The sequence below is a fragment of the Erpetoichthys calabaricus genome, chromosome 18 (genome assembly GCF_900747795.2).
Source record: "Erpetoichthys calabaricus chromosome 18, fErpCal1.3, whole genome shotgun sequence".
In the NCBI taxonomy this organism is placed as follows: domain Eukaryota; kingdom Metazoa; phylum Chordata; class Cladistia; order Polypteriformes; family Polypteridae; genus Erpetoichthys; species Erpetoichthys calabaricus.
In genome coordinates, this window is record NC_041411.2 from 15,444,933 (window position 1) to 15,465,868 (window position 20,936).

Genomic DNA, 20,936 nt, shown 5'->3' on the forward strand with positions numbered 1-20,936 from the left:
AGTTGCTCCCATCCTCTTTTCTCTACTTTATATCACTGGGGACAAATAAAGTTTGTTCCATCTATCTGGCTTAGCTGTCGATCTATCTAACTATCTTCGTACATGCATACTCGAATCACTACATTATGCTTACAAAGCCATGTGACTTTACATTTGTGCCAGATTACACATTATTTCAATTTTCTGCGATTTCTAAATTTTTGTACTTTTAGATGGAATTACATCCTGCCATACACTAGCTGCAGCTGGGACAGGCTCCAGACCCCTGTGACCCTGAATTAAAATAAGTGGGTTTGTGAATGTTAGACAATATATGCTCTTAGTTTTGTTTTTGTTTTTTTTCTGGGGTTAAGGTGATATTCTGGAATGTTCTACACTTTCCCATATGTTATACTAGGCAATTACATATTTAACTGTCCATATTCTTTGCTCATTGTGGTAGTGTAAATGCTTTCAGGTGTAATGCAATGGTCATTTTAGACTGATATCTCCAACCAACGCCTCATTAGGAGAGGACCCCTCTGATGGACTGGACCACTTTTGGGATGGACTATAGCCCTCATGACCAGAACTGGATGGATGATTTCAAGTTCCCAATTCTGGTCACCCTGATATCTCATATTGTTATTCTGAGGCATTTGGAAATATTTGTGATTTTTAGTACTTTTCTGTATGATTTTCTCATTGCTTTGAAATGGGAATGAATCTCCATTTGAAACGTTGTTGTCCTGAGATCTTTTATTCTTAAGTTGTGCTGACCTCCCACATTCTTTACTGTCATGTTCTGCTGTCTTACTCTTTATGGCTAGCTCTTTTGTCATCCTATTATTTCCTTTGTGATTCTACAGTTTGATAAAACCAGAGCCTCATTTTTCAATAACATGTTCAGCCCAGGATCTTGTATTCTCATCTTTCAATATTCTGTGACAAAAGTGGATTTTCCTATCATCTCTCTTGAAACAATATGGGATACTAGCATCTTATATTCTCATGCATCCATTTTTTTATACTTATTGTTGTAGGCTTAATTTGTCTTTGCATGGCTGCTAAGTTAATCTATTATTATGCCCTTTGCTTCCCAATGTCATCCTGCTGTTGAACTAGCCCAAGATGACCTTTTGTCATGTCACTCTAGTTCTGGAATCTCATATCTTTAGAGTTTTTCAATTCTTGTAGGGTATTTTCAAATGTTAAGATTGCAGGTGCACTCTGTGATCTCCAGTGGAATTCCATGGCTATACTGGAGGGAGACATATTTCCACCTGCCTGTCAAGGTACAGGGGCTTCATTTGAGGTGCTTATACACACATTTTTATTCTTTCAGTAATTTCTAACAGCTTGGGACACACTGGAGGATTACTTCTCTTAGTTACTTTGAGAGTATCTAGATATTCCCCAGAAAGGTCTGGAGAAAGCTATTGGTGGCAGTAGAGGCTCAGCAGATTATGCCATGGAGAGTTTTACAATCACCACGATTTGGCACTTCAAGAATTGTGGAGAACAATGAGAGATCCAAAGATACTGAACAGAGGAACAGCACAGCAGAGAGAGGAAGGCACAGCACAAGAGCAACTGGCTTAACCTTTCAGTTTTGACCAAAATTAAAGACAATGCAAAGATGTTCTATTAATAAAAAGCAATAACTGAAACTTTATTTATTCAAATGAAAAAAAATACAAAGGACACATTATAAGCGTATGTACTGTAAGAGGAAATTGTGCTCTCATTTATTTAACTAATAAAACACACAAGGGGATAAGCATTGGGAGAATATAAAGCATAAAAAAGACAAAGCATTTATCTATCTATCTATCTATCTATCTATCTAACTTACTGAGCCATTGCTATCTATCATATATCAGCTAAGCTATGTACTCGACTGAGCACTCTCACTACAGAGCACTCTCTGTTTTCTCCTCCCTTTTCTTTCTCTCTCTCACCCTACCATGGCCTGTTTCTCCATCCAACTTCAAACTTAATTAAGACTTCCCTGTTGTGCCTGCTGTGGTTGTTGCACCTGAAAATTGCTCCAGGGCACACTACAATGGCTGACCCTACAGTCTGACCTCCAAAGATCATGTGAAAAGAGAATTTCCCTTCTGTGATTAATAAAGGATATCAAATTAAAAAAAAATCAAATCAAACATTCAGTAACCTTAAAAAGGGCCACGTTTGTCAGACATCTCTCCAGGTAAATATCAGAGGGAGAGAGAGAGCATGATGATCAATGGATACATTACATGGTATAAATAAAGATAAAGTTAGATGGATGTCCAATAATTTATCTACCTGAGTATTATATATTTGTGCTACAAAACTGAAATTGTCAATGGAGATCAGGACATGTGAATCCTGCAGTTCCAACTGGGTTAAATCACTGGAGGCAAAGTGTTGAAGTCAAGGGAGATTAAACTGATAAGTAATGAGGTGAATCTGTCCATCAGATTTGATTTTTATAGTTGGGTAAATACATTATTGAACACCCTTCGTAAAATTGTACTTAAGTAGAGACGAAGAAAGAGACGATGACTAACGAATAATATCCCTGTCAAGTCCGCTTCTAACCAGCAGAGGGTAGCAGCGTGCTAAAATCTTTTCGAAGAGCTCCGTCAAGACCGCTCGACTCTGAAATTTCAAACGGTCGTAGTCCAATAGCACTGCAGGTCGAATGTAGCTCAGGATGTGTACCAGTCCTTCGCACGGCTCACTCCCACGTACACGACACACCGAAGCGTAGCAATGCTTAGAATGCTTTCTAAGATGCAGAGCTCGACAAGTCAGCAGCTCAAGAGGGTCGTAACACTCGTTTCGTTAATATCGGGGATGTATGTACAAGGGTCTTGTAAAAGGAAAACAACTAAGGACATCGTTGCTCCTTACAAAAATGGATCATAGTATATGCTGGCTGGAAGACGATCCTTTCCTTCAAAGGCATTCTCCATTCGTTTATTGAGACTTTTTTGTGCAGAGTGGGGTCACCTCACTCGCTGAAGGATGTCCGGGCTGGTTTTGAGACCCAGTCCGCTCCTGGGTGTAAGGCACAAACAGCTGGCTACCCACAGTTCAGTTCACGTCGCCTTATACACGTGTGTTTTGGTCTGTGACAGACTGGCCTTAAATCCGGGTTGGTGCTTTTCATGTGCCCAATAAAAAAGGATCATAAAACTGATAGTTAACTATTTATATACGAGTATAATCATTGTATTTTTTGATTAATAATATGTTGCATTTGCTCATCACTGCACATTTTCATCAGTGCTGGTAAAGTTATTTGCTTTCTGTATTTCACTAAGTTATTTGAAGTTTGCAGATTTATGTTCCTGCATTTTATCTGATCTGGGCACTCCTGCACGGCTCCATTTCTTGGCTGCTCTGTTGCAGGACTTTGTACTCTGGAGAAGGAGTTCAGTTCCCTCTCACCATCAGGCGTTAGTCCACGGCAGCTTCAGCCATCACTCCCAGAAAGAGAACACAACTACAAACAGGTAAGACCACCGGTGGTTTTGCTGTCATTTTAAAAAGCTGGCGTTTGCTTTTGAACACCAGGACGATTACCAATGAGAGGATATTCACACCATCAGTGTAACTGGGTGAAAAACACAGCCGTGTCATGTATTTAGCGCTTAAAACCTCACACAGACCCTCCTCGTGTCTGTTCTGCACCACCAACCCTCTGCCACTGCTTACTGGACTCTCTTAACAAAACTAAGTTTTGAATGTAACAAATAAGACACCATTTATCTGCGATCAAACCTGCTCGATCAAGCCCACTGTCATTAGGAACAGAAGAAGCAGCTCGGCTACGGGAATGTCGTATTATCGTTAATACAGGTGTGCAGCAGCAGGTCAATCTTTGTGCTCATTATATAGTACCTTTCATATCTGTTTATCTATTGATCTATTCATTTTATACCGCTTTTCATATACACTAAAAGTAGATTTTTGAAGTTAAATAATTTTTATGGTACGTGGTTGTATGAAATTTACTCGTGTACTGTAAATCCAGTCATATATAATTACATTCTATCTACCAACTTTTTTTGTACTGTCAGCTCAACTAATTTCAGTAGAACTTACTATAAATGTTTGCATGATTGCAGCTAACTATGCATGTCTGTTTGCTTAAATCTTTTACGTAAATGTTCTCCTGCAAAAAAAAAAAATTAAACAAAACTCAACGGTATGTTTTAACATGTGGAGCCTCAGGTCATGTGGTGTCTCTGTATGGACCTGTCACTCATACGATCTATTATATGGTGCACTTTATATCTGCTTATTATATACTGACTCTAATATATATTATCTATATTTTAATGTATAGTGCCTTTCATGTTTATCTTAAAGATATGTAATGGTTTTAATATCTACCCATCTGTCTCGCTTACTAACTAACTAGTATGCAGCTTAATTATTTAAAAAAAAAGACAAGATTATAACGGCATCTTGAAGTTGAGGATTTAAGCGGATAAATAAATGGGTTAGTGTGCCATCTCCTGCTGTAACGACATATGCAAAAAAAGTCAGCAAACTTTACTGAGTAAGCAGAAAAATATCGGACTTTCTTACCTGTGAGGAAGTAAGCAAGTGAGTGTCTGCAGGGCGTGGAGCCATACCAGCTGGAGCAGCATAGACAAAGCGATGTTACAGACCTCAGGTTGCAAAAATGGGCTTGACGTGGAGCTGCAGTGTGGGGTGGAAGCTGTAGTGTCTCATTACTTTTATCTGGCACTTCAAATTAAATTGCAGTGTACTGTATTAATATTGCAATGGGGCACTAGTCTTCAACAAACAGTGGATTCTCAGTCTTTACATCACTGTTTTAGGCAGCTCACTCTTCTTTTGAGAACAGCCTGCTGCTCTTCCACTAGTTGGAGTTCTTATGTGATTTGGGCAGGCTTTCTGGTTTTCCCAGGCTCCCCTGCAGCTGGCTCTGAAGCTTCCCATTTGAATACTGGAATTCCAGCTCATTCTTATTAGTGACACATTGCTAAAATGCCATTGCCAGACTAATGTAACTTGTCAGCACTGTTATACAATAAAATTGTGATTGAGTGTTTGCGTTCGTTGTCTGTGTGGAGTTCCCAGGATCTCCCCATGTCTCAAGTGGTTTCCTCCGGGTTCCTCTTTAGCTACAAAGTTATACTAGATAGATTAACTGCATGGTGAGTCCAAATTGACAGAACCCTAATGTTGGTGTGAAAGGCCATTATGATGGTCTGAATAGAACTTGATGGAGTGAATGCTTCAGTTAATTTTGGGATTTACCATTTCTTTATTATGATGGGTCTGTCAACCATGCCTCTTGCACTCGAATGCTACAGCATCCAACTTAATTTTGCTTTAGTGTGGCACAGTGGTAGTAAGGATACCGGGCCTCCCTGTGTTGAGTTTTCATTTTCTTCCCTTGTCTGCATAGGTTTCCTCCCACAGTCCAAAGAGATGCAGGTTAAGTGGATTGATGATGCTAAATTGACCGAGTGTGTGTGTGTTCCCTCTGTGATGGGCTGTCGCTGTGCCTTGCACCTGATTCTTAATGGGATAGGTTCCAGCTACCCTACGACCGTGCTCTGGAAAAGAGGGTTTGGAAAATGGATGAATGGATGTGGCCCGAGTTGGCGTTTAATGTTTATGGAGCCTTGGGTTTGCTATTCTGGAAGCAGGATCATATGGGTGGTGCTCATACCTGACGTTACTCCTCTCTGGGCAGATCAAAAGCGTACTCCTCAACCCTGTGATGTAAAATCGGCGCTTTGGTTGTTCCCAATGAACTGACTGATGTTCTTCTTGCTTTTTACTTTCAAATATCGTAACATCCGGCAGATGTTTTAACATTTGAGATCACCGAAAGAATCAGAGGTGTGCGGACCTGACTGTAAACGGCGTAGGAGGTGTGGTGACGCGTTTAAATGAACAGCCAATGACCGCTAAAGGGGTGGGGCCTCGGTTAACGGTATACCTGTACAAATATCCTGAGTATAACAAGTACATGAAAAATCAAAGCGGATTGTGTCTGTAAAAGAAAATATCAGAATCTATTACAGATTAAAAAGCATTGAGGTGAAGGAGTGTAAGAGGCATAGTCTCGGTCCTTCGTTTGAGAAGATCCAGTTCTGCGTATAAACGACAAACTTCTTTTGCGAAAAAGCATGATATGATCTGATATGGTTGAAGTTGCAACAATCTGGGGACATACACCCGACAGTTACAAACTCATCAAATATTACAAAACACTACAAAAAAGACCCCCGAACAACCTTCCAAGGAGCAACTCATCATCATGCTAACCTTTCCAGCACTAGTCACAGTAACCCCAAAAGCACCATAAAGACCTGAAGATGAGAGTCACAGAGATGAAGCGTGAGCAGAAGACTCCGGTCTGGTGGTGGGATTCTGCCCCTCAGCGCTGGCGAGACTGCAGAGGACTGAGTGCAGAAGATAATCGGTGAATGTTGCTTGACCAAGACGCGTGAATTGAATTGCAGGAGCGAATTGACTTGTCTCAGCGTCAGTTATACTTGGAGAGTTTGTAAAATAAATTTTGTTTGTTGTTTATTAAATGGACGACGTGTGCATCATGTGAGTATCCTTCCATCCATGAGTCTCCAGGTCGCTGACTAGAATCTCTTTTCTCTCATGGAGGATCGAGGCAATGTCTCACACACTCCTTCATCTCTATGTTTTAATATGTTAGAGACTCTTGCTAATTAGTTTAATGACAATCAGTTTTTAGTCAGGGGCGCTATAATATAATTCTCGATTTTACAGATTCTCTGACACCAGAGTTCATCTCTTCCGTACACAGGCGTCTTGTTTTAGCACAGCGCATTGCTCATTGGTCAGTGGGCGTATCGTCTGCGCGAAGTAGGCGTACAACGCAAATGGGGGCGTGGCTCTCCTTACTTTCATTTTCGTATAAAGTTGGGCCGTGGTGGGACTGCGAAATGAGTTTTGGATCTTTAAGCCCATTAAGATGTAAGTACAGATGTATGTGGGAATGGAACGAGCTTGTTTTTGGTGTCAGTAGAAGTCCTCAACACAGAAGTTCATTTTGTTATAGCTGGTACGCCCCTCAGGCGGGAGCAGTCGGGCGCGGAGTGCTCGTGGACCGCATACTGTACTAAAACAGAAGGTGTTTTTTCATTAATTTGCAAAACACTTTCTTTCTTTCAGTTATAACATGACGTATTCCGACTCGTTAAAGCACCGGTTCCAAACCGTACTCTTACCTCTAATAACAGAACGAATTTTACTGCAGATGATACTAAATTAAGAAATATGAGTGAGTGCGGGTGTGGAAAGGTGGCCTGTGATGAACAGATGCCCAGCCCGGGCTGAGCTCCTACTTTACACCAAGTGCTGCTTCTGTTACCACCTTAAAACAGAGTATTGCGTTAGAAACTGAGAAGATGGCAAAATGGATTGAAAGAGTGGAGGTGTGTGGGTTGTCATATCATTTTGATCAAAATTCTTTTCACATAATTCATACATCTAAAAGAAGTCTGTTTTTCTTTTTGAAATGGCCTACGTGAATTAATTGTATGAGTGTGCCCTGGCTGTGATTATGAGCCGCCTTGCTTGTCATGCTGGACACACAGCAGCTTTCCATAAAACTGTACTAGAATTGGTGGATTTGTGCCATGGATCATACTGTTTTTAATAATATCAACTGCTGCTTTCATTCTGTTTATCATAACATTTACTTCCTTTCTGTTAGGCAAATTCTGCTTGCGTTACATTTGGTGGTACACTGTGTGCTTTTGATTGCTTTTGAATATTGTAAGTAGTGGCCATTATCACATTTGCCTTCCACTGATAGCAATGAGGATTCCTACATTACATATTTATAAATCCTTATGCGTCTATTACCCCATTATCTGCACCCATTTTGTCCAATTCAAGGGGACCATTGCCCACCAAAGCTGCATTTTGTGTGAAGAAGGCAAACTCAGACTAGGCACACAGCCACACTCACATATGCAAGGCTTTGTTATGTGGGAGGTAAGCCAAAGTACCTGAATGAAAAACACATACAAGACACGGGGAGAATCAGCAGACTCCATGAATAACAGCCCAAGGATTCACACACATGGCTATATTATGGACTGTGTGTTTGGTGTGTGTGCGGTAAGGATAGGCTCCTTCTGCCTGTCACCGTGAATTGCAATAAGTTAAGTTTAATAGTTTTATAGTATGGCATGTGTTTTGCCCTTTACTGCTGGGATAGACTGGCTTCCTAGACAGGAATGGATGGGGTCATAAAAGGATGGTAGTGTGATAGACTACCTGTATTTTCAACGGTTTATCTGCATTTTCTAAAATTTCTTTTGCAATGCAGCTATAACAATTTGTGCTGTCTTCTCCTTGCTGTTTTTGTCTCTCTTCAGTGTGTGAGGATGCCTTGCTAATCCTCTTGTTATCTTGGCCATGTTACTGGCCCCTGCAGACACAGTAATATTTCTGCTGTTCATCTCATTCCCCACTAGGGTGTTAAGAGCTTAGCAGTGATTAGGGTGGAAAGTGCGTATCAGCAACTGCTGCCTCAACATTTCAGCCGGGACCTCACATCTGAAAGGACAGAACTCCAGGTGGTAAAGCCCTTCTGTTCAAAAGGCCAGCTGAAAAGGCCAAGTGCTAGATGATTCTCAGATAACACCATTTTAGACATCAAGCATTGTATACTTTCAAAAAAGACAGTGGTGTTGTCTGTGTTTTTATTTTATTTCTTCTAATATTTTTATCTCCTTTGTATCAGATATGCGTGTTGCAGTAATTGGTGCCGGGGTCATTGGGCTGTCGTCAGCACTGTGCATACATGACCGCTATCATTCTAAGGTGACCCCTCTGTCCATTGATGTGTATGCGGACCGGTTCACTCCACTGACCACCAGTGATGGGGCAGCAGGACTATGGCAGCCATATTTGTATGATAACGGCAATACGCAGGAAACGTGAGTATCTCTGTATCTATCATATAGTGCCTTTCATATCTATCTAATGTTCAAAATATACATCAGTAACAATGATGAAAGCCGAAGAAGCAAAATAATAGCACTTTTTGAATCTGCTTGTCTATTTTGCCTTTCATAATGCCACATCTATCCTTCCTGCTTTATTTCCAGGCTTGGAGTGATACTCTGCTTGCCAGTATTTCTTCCCACCAGTTTCATATTCAAAGACCTTCCATTCCAATCTTTGCCTTAACACTGTGCCTCATTACTGTATTGTCAGTCTTCAGACTCAGTAATTCACTTTTGTATGCAGAGGGATGCTCTTCTGCTGCACCTAGAAACAACTGGTATAGAGTTTGAAAATGGACAAATCCACCTTAATAAAAGTGTCTGTGTGTGTATCTGCGTGTTCGTCCAGTTGATAGGGTTAGGAAGAAAAGTTTAAAAATGGGCAACACACATTGAAAAAGGATAAAAAAAAAATCAAAAATGATAATAAAAATACCAAGAAAGGTCTAAAAATAAGAATCTTGGTCTTATCGACATATTCTGTTGACTGACTTTATATGACAGCAACAACAGTATAGCTGTAATGCTAACGACTGATAACTTCACGTGGTGGGCAATGGATGAGTGAAAATACGGACAAATTGATGTAAACCAAAGCCCCGATGCCACTAAGTTAGAGTTGTTACACGAGGCCAATGTGGTAGCAACCACCTCCGTATTCCAGCAAAGCACTTTGCCTATAAAAGTGGTCAGTTTGACAAGTGACATATAGAGGATGGGACAAAAACAGGTGGTCCATCTTAAAAGTAAAAAGGCCACTGTGAGGGAAAGGGATTCGGTGTGTATTATTATACCAGGCCAAATGACAAACCATGAATCAAATAAGAAACATGAGATCTATATTGACTGCTTTGGTTTGAACCAGTCTTAGATGGGTACCACAGTTATCAATACTGAGGAATTTAAGAACTTGAAGTGATATTGCTGTGTTTGAAGTTGCATTTTAATAATAATATTAAAATAAATATTTTAATTAAAAACGTTTCTGATGTAATGCATCTGGTAGATGGTTTCTCCTCTCTTCATATAATTGCTGTGCTTACAAATCTGGAGTGTAGATTTATTTATTTCCAACATCATAGTCTAAAATGTACAAGGTATGTGCCACAAGCAAAAGAGAAGAACATTCCCTGGCTAAAGGAGAACTGGGTAAAAAAAAAAAAAAAAAAAAAGTTGCCAGGCTGAGCACTCTGTGGTTTGGCGCTGCTTTCTTTTTCCCAATCTGATTATTCAGATTCAGACAGGACTAGTGCAAGTGGAGTGGGTGTGGTCAACTGCAGTCTGTTTATAAAGGCGGAGTGAGAGGTGGAGCCAAGTGATGTCACCATCACGATGCTAATATGTTCTACCTACACCCAATCACAAGTGGGAGCAGGTATGAAACGGTAGGGCTTAATTTGGATAATATGCACTTGGGGATCTTGACGTTTTATCTGATTAACTCTTCAGTAAATATCTGCTCATCACAGCAGTTACCCTGTTATACAAAAGATGGAGGAAATGTAGTGATGACTATTTTTTTGATTTAGCAAATGGAACAAAGAGACATTTGATTACCTTCTAAGCCTCATCAACTCTCCTGATTCCATCAAAATGGGAATCTTCACCCAGTCTGGATACAACCTGTTTACAGAGCCTATGCCGGTAATTATTTTGGGGTTGTCCACCATCTCTCTGTGTGCCCCTTGGCACCATTTATTGGCATTTTCTTTCTTTCACAGGAACCCTCTTGGAAGGACATTGTGCTTGGCTTCCGGCACCTTACCCCTCAAGAGATGAAGATGTTCCCTGATTATAGGTACATGAAGAACGTCTGTTCGCCATGACAGGTTCTTAAATGACACGAGACTCATGTCCTGGAGGACTGCCATTGAACCCCTGTGTGTTTTTGACTGCTCCTAGTCAGGTTAATGCTGTGGCACAGTTTTCATTATAAACGACGTTCACGTTTGTGACTGGGCCATTTTATTGTAGGCCGTTGCTAGCAGAGGTTAAGAGAACTGCCGAAAATGTGCACAACTCCCAAGCTGCTAAGATTAGCTCTAGATCCTCATGATAGAAGCTTTTAAAAATGGGGATGTTCGGGGGGGTTGCTACTCTTATATATAAACGTCTATGTGTGGAAGTGTCTGTCTGTCCGGCCTGGAAGTGAGAGGTAGAGTCGTGCCAAGGGCTCCACCTCTGAGGATACACAAGCGAGGCCAGCACATCAGCAAAACAAAATCTCAGAAGAAACTTTCAATGACCTGACATCTCGAGATTTCAATTTTTTTCTGACGATTTCAATAGTTTCTAGGACCCCGTGCTTTTTACAGCATGTGCTTACACAGCTAGTATAAATATAAAATCATGGCGCTCCCGACAGCCCAATGCCAAATTGCATTTTACGTCCCCTACAGTACCAATTCACTTACTACCGCAGCTTGTCTCCTGTGTCCTCTGTGTTATTTTTGTTGCATTATTTCCCTTTTTTCGCTTCTCAATAAATTAATGATTTAAACTTTACTTTGCTGTTCTAATTAGGACAGGCACTTAACTGGATAGCCTGTTTTTAAATAATTGCACTTTTTGATCTTGTTAAGTAGAGATGGAGGGCCTCACCTTTATGTCAGTCCTCTAAGCTGCCGGGTTCTCAGTTTGCATAAGTTAACAGAACATTCTGCAAACAAATGAATTCAATGTAGAATTGTAAGGTGCTGGAGCCTATTCCTACAGCACTGTGCATAAGGCAGGAAGAAACCCTGGTCAGGCCTCCAGTCCATTAGGTGTTCCCATGGCAGTCCATCCAAAGGCATACCAAGACTGGCCAGCAATGCCAAACTATCCTGATACTAATGTGTTCCTTATAATGTGCTAGTCTGGCATCCAGAATAGAGGGTCCCACCACTGTGGCCAGGACAAAGCGAGCACGGTCAATAGGAAATGGGCAGACAAGATTTGATCACACCAAGCCAATTTTGTAATTTACATTTTTTTTCTGCTTTACAGCTCATACAAATGAGCAATTTAGAATCAACCTCACAGATTTGGAAGGCAGAGGTATAATTATTTAAAATTTCTCTTCTTTTTTCACAGATGTGGCTGGTTCAACACTGCTCTTATGATAGAAGGAAAGAGTTACTTGCCATGGCTCATGGACAGGTCAGTTTGCACTCTTTGATTGCCTTCCTTCCACAACAACACATCCCAGGAGTTCCCACTGGAGCTCCTACTAAAGCCTCAGCGCTTTTGAGGTGGATCCCCAAATCCTGACATTCAGCTTTGTAATCCCCAGTGGTTTGGTTGTATCCGAAATTTATACTCAGAGGAGCGCAGGTGAAATTTTACAAAGCAGGTACCCCTCTGGTTCTCGACCTGGAGGAGATAACCGTTTGTAATTTTATTTATTGTATATATTTATACAATACTTTATATTTATATATTTTATATATTATTTTGTATGATATATATTTTATATATAGTGACTTTTGTGGTGCAGTTCATTCAAAAGTGATTAACAGCACAGTTCAGTGTTATTAGCATATGCTGATAAGAATATCACTGCACTCTGCACATGTGACAATACTGAACACTTGTACGCTTTAGCACTTGTTTGTATATAACTTACGTTTGGTTATTGTAATATTCATTCATTCATCCATTCTCTGCACCCACTTTGTTCAGTTCAGGGGTGCTCTCAGCATCCGGTGCAAGGCAGAAACCATCCCTGGATGCAGCAGTTCATCCATATTATTACATTAATAATTATCATCGTCATCCATATGTTTGCATGGTAATTCATCTTGAAAGTGGACTGCCAAAGCCATAGTGTCCTAATGCCAATACCCCCCAAATGCTTTAGCTGACTTGGAGGAGGTGAGTGCGGACAATAAATGGGTGGACAAGGCTGAATTTCACAGCTTTTCCAATATGATCATAGGCAGTCTAACTTTATGCATTTGCACACACCAGGCCAGTTTTGTTATATTTGAATTTTACATAGTAGCCGTTTCTTTCCTTCTTATTTTAACATATATTGATTATTGGACTTTAATGTTGAAAACAACTGCAGTTATTTTTTAGTATTAGTTTCAGGTGTATGAGTGGGTGTGAATTGCTTCACTAGTGATAGGTGGATGGGTATCGACTCTAAAGGTATCATCAAAACTTTTCTCTTCATTTTCATATCCTACCTTACACCCACTGCTGGAAGTACAGACTCCCATGATCCTAAACTTGGATTAAATGCATTTCCGTGAGATTGCAGCACCGTTTAACCCTGCTGCTTTAAAGTTCTAGTGATCCTGGTTCAATTGCCAGTAACATAACTCTCCCTTTGTGGGTTTTGTCATTGTAACTCCCTCATGCTAAACACAACAGCCACGTCTAGTTGGCTTGGTATGAACGAGTCTGGGTGATGTATTGCTGTCTGATCTTCAGGTCACCATAGTGGGGAAAAAATGGTTTCATAAAATGGATGGATTCAGAATTAAGTTGTTTGTCTTCAAACTCAATAATGTTGGTCAGACATTCCTTTTTTTTTTTTTTAGGCTCAATGAACGTGGGGTTAAATTTCACCAAAAGAAGATTGTATCGTTCCGAGAGGTGAGTGGGTAAACTCAATTTAATTTATTCTTACAAAGTGGACTTCAAATTATGATACAGTAATTAAAAATGTCATTTAAATTTTTAAATCTAAATTAAAAAAAAATTATAAATACAGAGCGTTGGATGGATAGGCGTTGTGGCTCTGCTGTGCATCAGACTTCGACTGTCATTTTGGTTCTGCTGTAGTACTAACTAGTTTGAATCCTTGACTGGGGTGTGAAAGGCCACATACTGGAAGTGGAGGAAGGAGATCCTGACTGATTTTATTTTGCCTATCTCTTTGGAGGGGCTTGACTCATTCCATCCTCCTTTTCTTTATTTTTGGTGTAGCTGGCTGACCGCAGAGTGGATGTCATTCTGAACTGTACTGGAGTGAGAGCTGGTGAACTGCAGCCAGACCCCCTGCTGAAGCCGGGACGAGGGCAGATTTTGAAGGCAGGTCCTATTTTGGCTGACACCACTTCCATTCAGGGCTTTGTTCAGTAGTGACGCCCAAGTGTGTATAATGCCTAGTAAAGACTAAACCCATTGAGTCCCAGCCCTATTGTGGCTGGCCGATGGCCATGGTCGCATCACACCTTTTGATTTCCGTGACCCTGACACACACTGGGCAAAACTAAATTTCTATTTGCAAATGTACGTTTACCCAAAAGAAAGGAGCTACAAGGTGGAAAGGGTTATCAGCTGACAGATGATGGTTTATGACTGACTATTGTTGAAATTTGTTGTAGGTGGATGCTCCCTGGTTGAAACATTTCATCATAACCCACAACCCTAAAACTGGCGTGTATTCTACACCCTACATCATTCCAGGGTAAGACATGATGAAGTACACAAGGTACCTGAAACTCTTCTGGGAATGACCACAGCTAGCAGGCTGAACTTGGCACTAATACATCACCACGGCCATCCATGCTGTTCCGTCAGTTGGCACAGTTTGGACGTCTATGTGCCACCATTGTGGTAATGAGGGTGCTATAATACTTCATACTGATTCATGCTGCCCCCTAGAATTTTCCCAGAGCAAACATTATCATATATGTTTTCTTGGGGATATTCTCTAATGACCATTAAGTCAATATAAAGCCAAGAAAACAAACGTATATAAAATAAAATGGTTAATTATAGTAAAAAAAAAAAGAAATCACAGAATGGTACAGGGACTTAGAAATAGGATGTACAAAATGATGGAAAAGACAGGCTCTGCAGTCAGAGCTCAACCTCTTAACAACCAAAGAAACTGAACAACTCATTTTCAAATCAAGACACCATTACTATGAACACAGAGAGAAAGCTAATAAGCTCTTAGCTCAACAAATCCACAAGCAAGAAGTTCGCAATACAATCCCAGCAAATCACCAACACGAACGGAGATAAAATCATTGACCATAAAAATATAATGCACACATACTATTATAAATCCTTATATTCTACTGAGTTCAAAGAAGACAACATACAATAATGTATTTCTGTATACATTACAGATACCACAAATAGATCATTTTATTGCAGAGGAATTGGATAAACCTCTGGCACTATCAGAATTACTAGATGCTATAAAGTCACTTCAGAGTGGGAAAGCAACAGGCCCAGATTGCTACCCTGTCGAATTTTATAAGAAATTCTCCACTCATCTAGCTCCCCTCTTATTAGCAACATTTACAGAAGCTAGAGACAATCAAATTCTACCTCAAACTTTTCGCCAAGCATTAATCACCGTCTTTCCTAAACAAAACAAGGACTTATTACAATGTGCATCATATAGACCAATTTCACTTCTGAATAATGATGTTAATATACTCTCCAAAGTCCTAGCTAGAAGGATGGAAAAAGTGCTGCCTTTGGTAATATCACAAGATCAGACTGAATTTATTAAAGGCCAACACTTAGCTTACAATCTCCAACGCCTGTTTAATGTAATATATTCACCTGCAAAGTCATACACCCCAGAGATATTATTATCGTTGGATGCAGAAAAAGCATTTGATATGCTTAAAGTGGAGAAGGACAGACAAACTGATTGCCTTCACTACAGTATTGGCACGCAGACTTATTTTGCTAAACTGGAAGAATCCTAACTCTCCTCTTTTAAGTCAGTGGGTAACTGATGTTTTATATTATTTGAAATTGGAAAAAATCAAATTCTCACTTAGAGGATCTGTGCAGAACTTTTTCAAAACCTGGCAGGATCTAATCAATATTTTAGAATAAGCTCTTAAAGCACTGAGGAAGTAGATTCTCTCCCCATTTCTTTTTCTTCTCCATTTATCTGTATCTGACTAATAAACTCATCAATTTATTTATTTTTACTATTTTTAAGTTTTAGTCGGTTGGCCATGCTCTCCTTCCCAGGGGTGGGGGTTGATTTGTTTTCAGTCCTATTTTTTTTTTGTAAAAATTGATCTATTTGTATGGAATGATTACAATAAAATCGATAAAATAAAAAAAAAAAAGAAATGCAATGACCTTTCACCTCATTGGGCCTACCTTAAAAGCCGGTATGGTGTCCCTTTTATTTTCCTCCTGCCTTTTCTCCATTCTTGGGTCTTGCCTACACTAGCTCTCTAGACATGAAGCTCATAGATCAAGTAATCAGAAGGGGCATTTAAGCCCATACCTGGAACCTAAAAGGTCACTTTAGGGGGTATGAATGGCCTCAGATACTCCCTAGCAGCTCGTGATGTCCCTCATGAATCCCAATTGTTTCTTATGGCGTCAGACCAACTCTAGGATACTTGACCATTATAGTGGTAAGTTCATAGAAATTAGTCAATTTTGGGAACTCATACTCCATTTGCTATCGTTCCTCCAAGTCATCTATTCATGCATATGCCTCAGGTATAATTATTTTCAGGCCCCCATCCATCAAAATGCTCAGTATTGGTGGTTCAGGGTTACCATTATATAATCTAGCAAAGCTGTTTTATGGCCCAGCTGTTGTCCTGCACTATAGGAAACATCTTGCAAATGAGGTCTCAGCAACCCCTCCCATTACCTCCATTCCAGCCGTGGAAACAACCAAAAACAATAAAAGTGTGCCACCCTTACTTTTAAAGGTTCTTTAAAGCCTAATGTGTGTATCATAGAGTATCAGCTTGGTTGGCATCTCCTAATTTAGGAAGCAGATAAGAGGTGGGAATGACTGCTCAGCACTGAAGGGAACACAGCCAATCTCATTCAAATGGCCTATCTCCTACAGGGTCCCAGTACTGGCAGCTCTTGTTAGATGTGGCCGTATTTGCTACTAAAGTATCTCTCTGTATGGTCATCTCTTCATAGAAGTCGCTCAGTGACTGTCGGAGGCATTTTTCAAGTGGGAAACTGGAGTGAAGACAACAACTCTGAGGATCACAGGAAAGTCTGGGAGGAAGGGTGCTGCTTGGTGCCCAGCCTGAAGGTTAGTGGTAGCAAACTCTTTATTATTCCTCCTTCATACTGAAGTCAGTGGTGCCTAGAAGGTTAACATATAATGAATTTTAACAGCAAGCTAAAGATAAAGTGCAACTGCTGTGCTCTACCTCCAAGATGTAGGAGGTCACTTTACTAACTGTGACAAGCAACTCTGTATAGCCAGAATTGTATAGTAGGATGCAATATTTACTCATCCATAAGATAAGACTGATGTATGTCTGTCCAGTACAGAACCCATTGTCATTGACACTGGGCGCATGGTAGGAACCTTCAGTCACCGTGTTCAGCACCACGATCAGCTGGGGACCGAACAAATGATGCTGGCACCTCACTTTTGTTTTCGATCTCCATCTCCATATCACTTACATCAGTGATAATATGCAAAGCATCATTTGCGAGTATTTTGCTTTGAGTCATTTTATTGGAGCTGCAGTTTGTAATGTACCACTAAAAAGAACAAATGGCATTGTATCTAATTGAGCCCTGGGTCAGGGGATGCAGTATAAGCCCATATTGGTGATCAAATCTTAACAGCTGAGGTAGAAATTTAAAATGACTCTATAAAGGTGACAATGCACATTTAAAATATGTGGACCGCAAACTTTGTCACATGAAGGAAAGCTGGCCTAGTGACTGCTGATGGTGGACCTTGTGGTTGAAAGTGGGGCCTGCAGCAGTTTGGCAGAGAGTTGAACCAGGCAATCATGACCTGACCCAACATTTTGACACCAGCTTGGGGATCTCTGTGTTTGTAGGGAGTTAGAGCCAATCCTGGCAGTATCGGTGGTAATGCAGGAATCAGCTTTGGATGTGGCCCCTGTCCATCACAGAGAAACCAGTGCAAACAGCTGGGTTTAAACATGTATAATATGTTAGGCCATCTGGTCACTTAGTGTTAAGCATCTGCATCTGTTTTCTTTAGAATGCCCGAATTATGGATGACTGGACAGGCCTGCGGCCAGTGCGCAGTTCAGTGCGACTGGACAATGAGACGTTGCAGTTTGGAGATAAACAGTGTGAGGTAAGGCCTTTACATGCCACATCCAACTTTGCTTGTATGCAGAAGACTACTGAGCCCAAGGTTTAAAAAGCCAAAGCTGCCCCTTTTGGGCACTGTTATTCATAAAATATAAATTTGCTCCAACAGCTTAAACACTTTAAACAGTGAAGTCTGCTGACAAAGGAGCTGGTCTGGAAACCCAAATCCTGCCAGCTCACTGAGTGACCCTGAACAAAGTCACTCTTGTAAAAAACAAAAATAATAATAATAATTATTTACACAGAATGATACTAACTATATGTAATGGTGTTATTTAAAACAAACTGTGTGCTTATTATTTGGCTGACGCCTTTACCCAAGGTGATGCACATGTGGAAAGCATACCCCCGGACACAGACAGACAGACAGACACCAGTATGTCCAAAACACTCCTTTATTTTCCTTTGAGCACCACAATGCCTTCCTTCAACACTCTTTCTTCTTTCTCTCATTCTCTTCTTCTTTTCCTTTGACCTCCACTCCCCTCCTCACAAGCTTCGTCTCCTTCCTCCCAACTCTGGCTCAGCTTCTGGAGGGAGGCGGTCCCTTTTATGCTGACCCGGATGAGCTCCAGGTGCTCCCCCTGACGACACTTCCTGGTGTGGCGGAAGTGTCAAGAGAGCCCCTGGAAGCACTCCGGGTGCCCATGGGAATTCCTCCAGCAACACTTCCTGGTGTGGTGGAAGTGCTGCCATCCAGGACTTCACAACCGTCTGGGTGCCCCCTGGCGGGGGCCACGTCCTCTGGTAGGGATAAGCGTCCCAGCTCCGGTCCAGTGGCCCATAAGCAGACCCGGGCAGCTGCCCCTTGTGGCCCAGGGAAGGTATTGTCCATCACGGGGACCATCCAGGCATCCTGGGTGGGTAGGGTCCCCATCCATCTGGGACAACAACATGTGATATACAATTGACTACATTTCTTTTGTCTTTTCCAATTGGAGCACAAGCAGGTCAAGTGACTTGCTCAGGGTCACGCAGTGTCATTAGTGGGATTTAAACCCACAACCTCAGGGTTTGAAGTCCAAAACCATAATCACTATGCCACACAAAGCACTGTATGTTGTTTTTTTTTTAATAAAAGGTTATCCACAATTATGGACATGGAGGTTATGGACTCACCATCCACTGGGGCTGTGCGCTGGAAGCCGCAAACCTTTTTGGAAAGATTCTCGAGAAGAAGAGGCTGACCACTCACTCCCGCTTATGAGCCCTCTGATGGACAGGCTTTGGTACCCATGTTTGAAGATCCAAAGCTGAAGGTCCGGTTTTGGAAATCTTGAGTTTGTGTTATTCAGTGCTGAGCAGCTACACTTCAAAGGAATTTAATTATTTGACTTTAATTGCAACAGACCAAGTAATTTTTCGTGATGTTCATTTTCAGCTTTTAAAAAGAATCTCACAAGATGGCCTTTGGTTAACTTAAGGTAAAAATTTGTTTCATGCCATCAGACCTTGATTCTTACGTTTTTTGTTTGTAATTCTGTTTTCGTCAGATTGGTTCCTCACACCATTAATTTTGAACAGTGCTGCTTTTTACCTTGTCTTAGTAACGTCAGAATTGGGATTCATTTGATCGATGTTTACTCTAATTCACTATGGAGAATGCTGGCTCACCAGAGCTACTGCACTACGGCTTGGTACTTCTAGTGTCATGGGACATTGTGACGCTATATAAAACAATCAGATGCTTGTACATCGTTGACACTAAAGAGCACATGTACAAATCTCACTGCCAAATGAATTTTTAGTATCAAAGGAAGAGTTTTTTTGCTTTGTGATTTTAATGGCAAGCAGTGCAGGCTAATCTGATACAGGACAAAAAAATTAAAGACACTTAAATATTTATACAATGCTAGCTGGTTGTTTTCTATTTTGTGTGTGTGTATATGTACACTTTCTTTTTTGCCATATGAATGCTGCTGTCCTCATATCTAACTCTCTATATTATACAGTATATATATACTGTATATATATATATATACTGTATATATATATATATATATATATATATATATATATATATATATATATATATATATATATATATATACAGTATATATAGTTCCATGTACTGTATTTGCCAATGCCAGATTTCTTCTGTTTTTGCTTATTCATAACACTTAATTGTTTCTGATCTCCAAATTCAGTACAGTAATCCCTCCTCCATCGCGGGGGTTGCGTTCCAGAGCCACCCGCGAAATAAGAAAATCCGCGAAGTAGAAAACCATATGTTTATATGGTTATTTTTATATTGTCATGCTTGGGTCACAGATTTGCGCAGAAACACAGGAGGTTGTAGAGAGACAGGAACGTTATTCAAACACTGCAAACAAACATTTGTCTCTTTTTCAAAAGTTTAAACTGTGCTCCATGACAAGACAGAGATGAGAGTTCCGTCTCACAATTAAAAGAATGCAAACATATCTTCCTCTTCAAAGGAGTGCGCGTCAGGAGCAGAGCATGTCAGAGAGATAGAGGAAAGCAAACAAATCAATAGGGCTGTTTGGCTTTTAAGTATGCGAAGCACCGCGGCACAAAGCTGTTGAAGGCGGCAGCTCACACCCCCTCCGTCAGGAGCAGAGAGAGAGAGAGAGAGAGAGAAAAACAAACAATCGAAAATCAATACGTGCCCTTCGAGCTTTTAAGTATGCGAAGCACCGTGCAGCATGTCGCTTCAGGAAGCAGCTGCACAGAAGGTAGCAACCGTGAAGATAATCTTTCAGCATTTTTAGACGAGCGTCTGTATCGTCTAGGTGTGCGAACAGCCCCCCTGCTCAATCCCCCTATGTCAGGATCAGAGAAAGTCAGAGCAAGAGAGAGAGAGAAAAGTAAGTTGGGTAGCTTCTCAGCCATCTGCCAATAGCGTCCCTTGTATGAAATCAA

General features: G+C 40.7%; 1 protein-coding gene across 9 annotated transcripts in view; it reads left to right on the plus strand.

Moving 5' to 3' along the window:
* The first annotated feature begins 3,335 nt into the window (after positions 1–3,335).
* Positions 3,336–20,936, plus strand: part of LOC114668908 (D-amino-acid oxidase-like) — a 54,637-nt gene continuing 37,036 nt past the window's right edge. For 2 of the 9 annotated variants that reach the window (XM_051921326.1, XM_051921323.1), the window contains exons 1-9: positions 6,856–6,972; positions 8,753–8,948; positions 10,547–10,661; positions 10,739–10,815; positions 12,093–12,158; positions 13,547–13,601; positions 13,935–14,039; positions 14,336–14,418; positions 16,884–17,001. In XM_051921326.1, coding sequence (XP_051777286.1) covers positions 6,879–6,972; positions 8,753–8,948; positions 10,547–10,661; positions 10,739–10,815; positions 12,093–12,158; positions 13,547–13,601; positions 13,935–14,039; positions 14,336–14,418; positions 16,884–17,001 — 909 coding nt within the window. In that variant the 5' untranslated portion in view covers positions 6,856–6,878. Of the gene's footprint in view, positions 3,486–6,854; positions 6,973–8,384; positions 8,611–8,752; positions 8,949–10,546; positions 10,662–10,738; positions 10,816–12,092; positions 12,159–13,546; positions 13,602–13,934; positions 14,040–14,335; positions 14,419–16,883; positions 17,002–17,937; positions 18,037–19,134; positions 19,909–20,936 lie in introns of those variants that run through there. The other 7 variants (XM_051921327.1, XM_051921324.1, XM_051921329.1 and 4 more) reach the window with 6 other exon arrangements.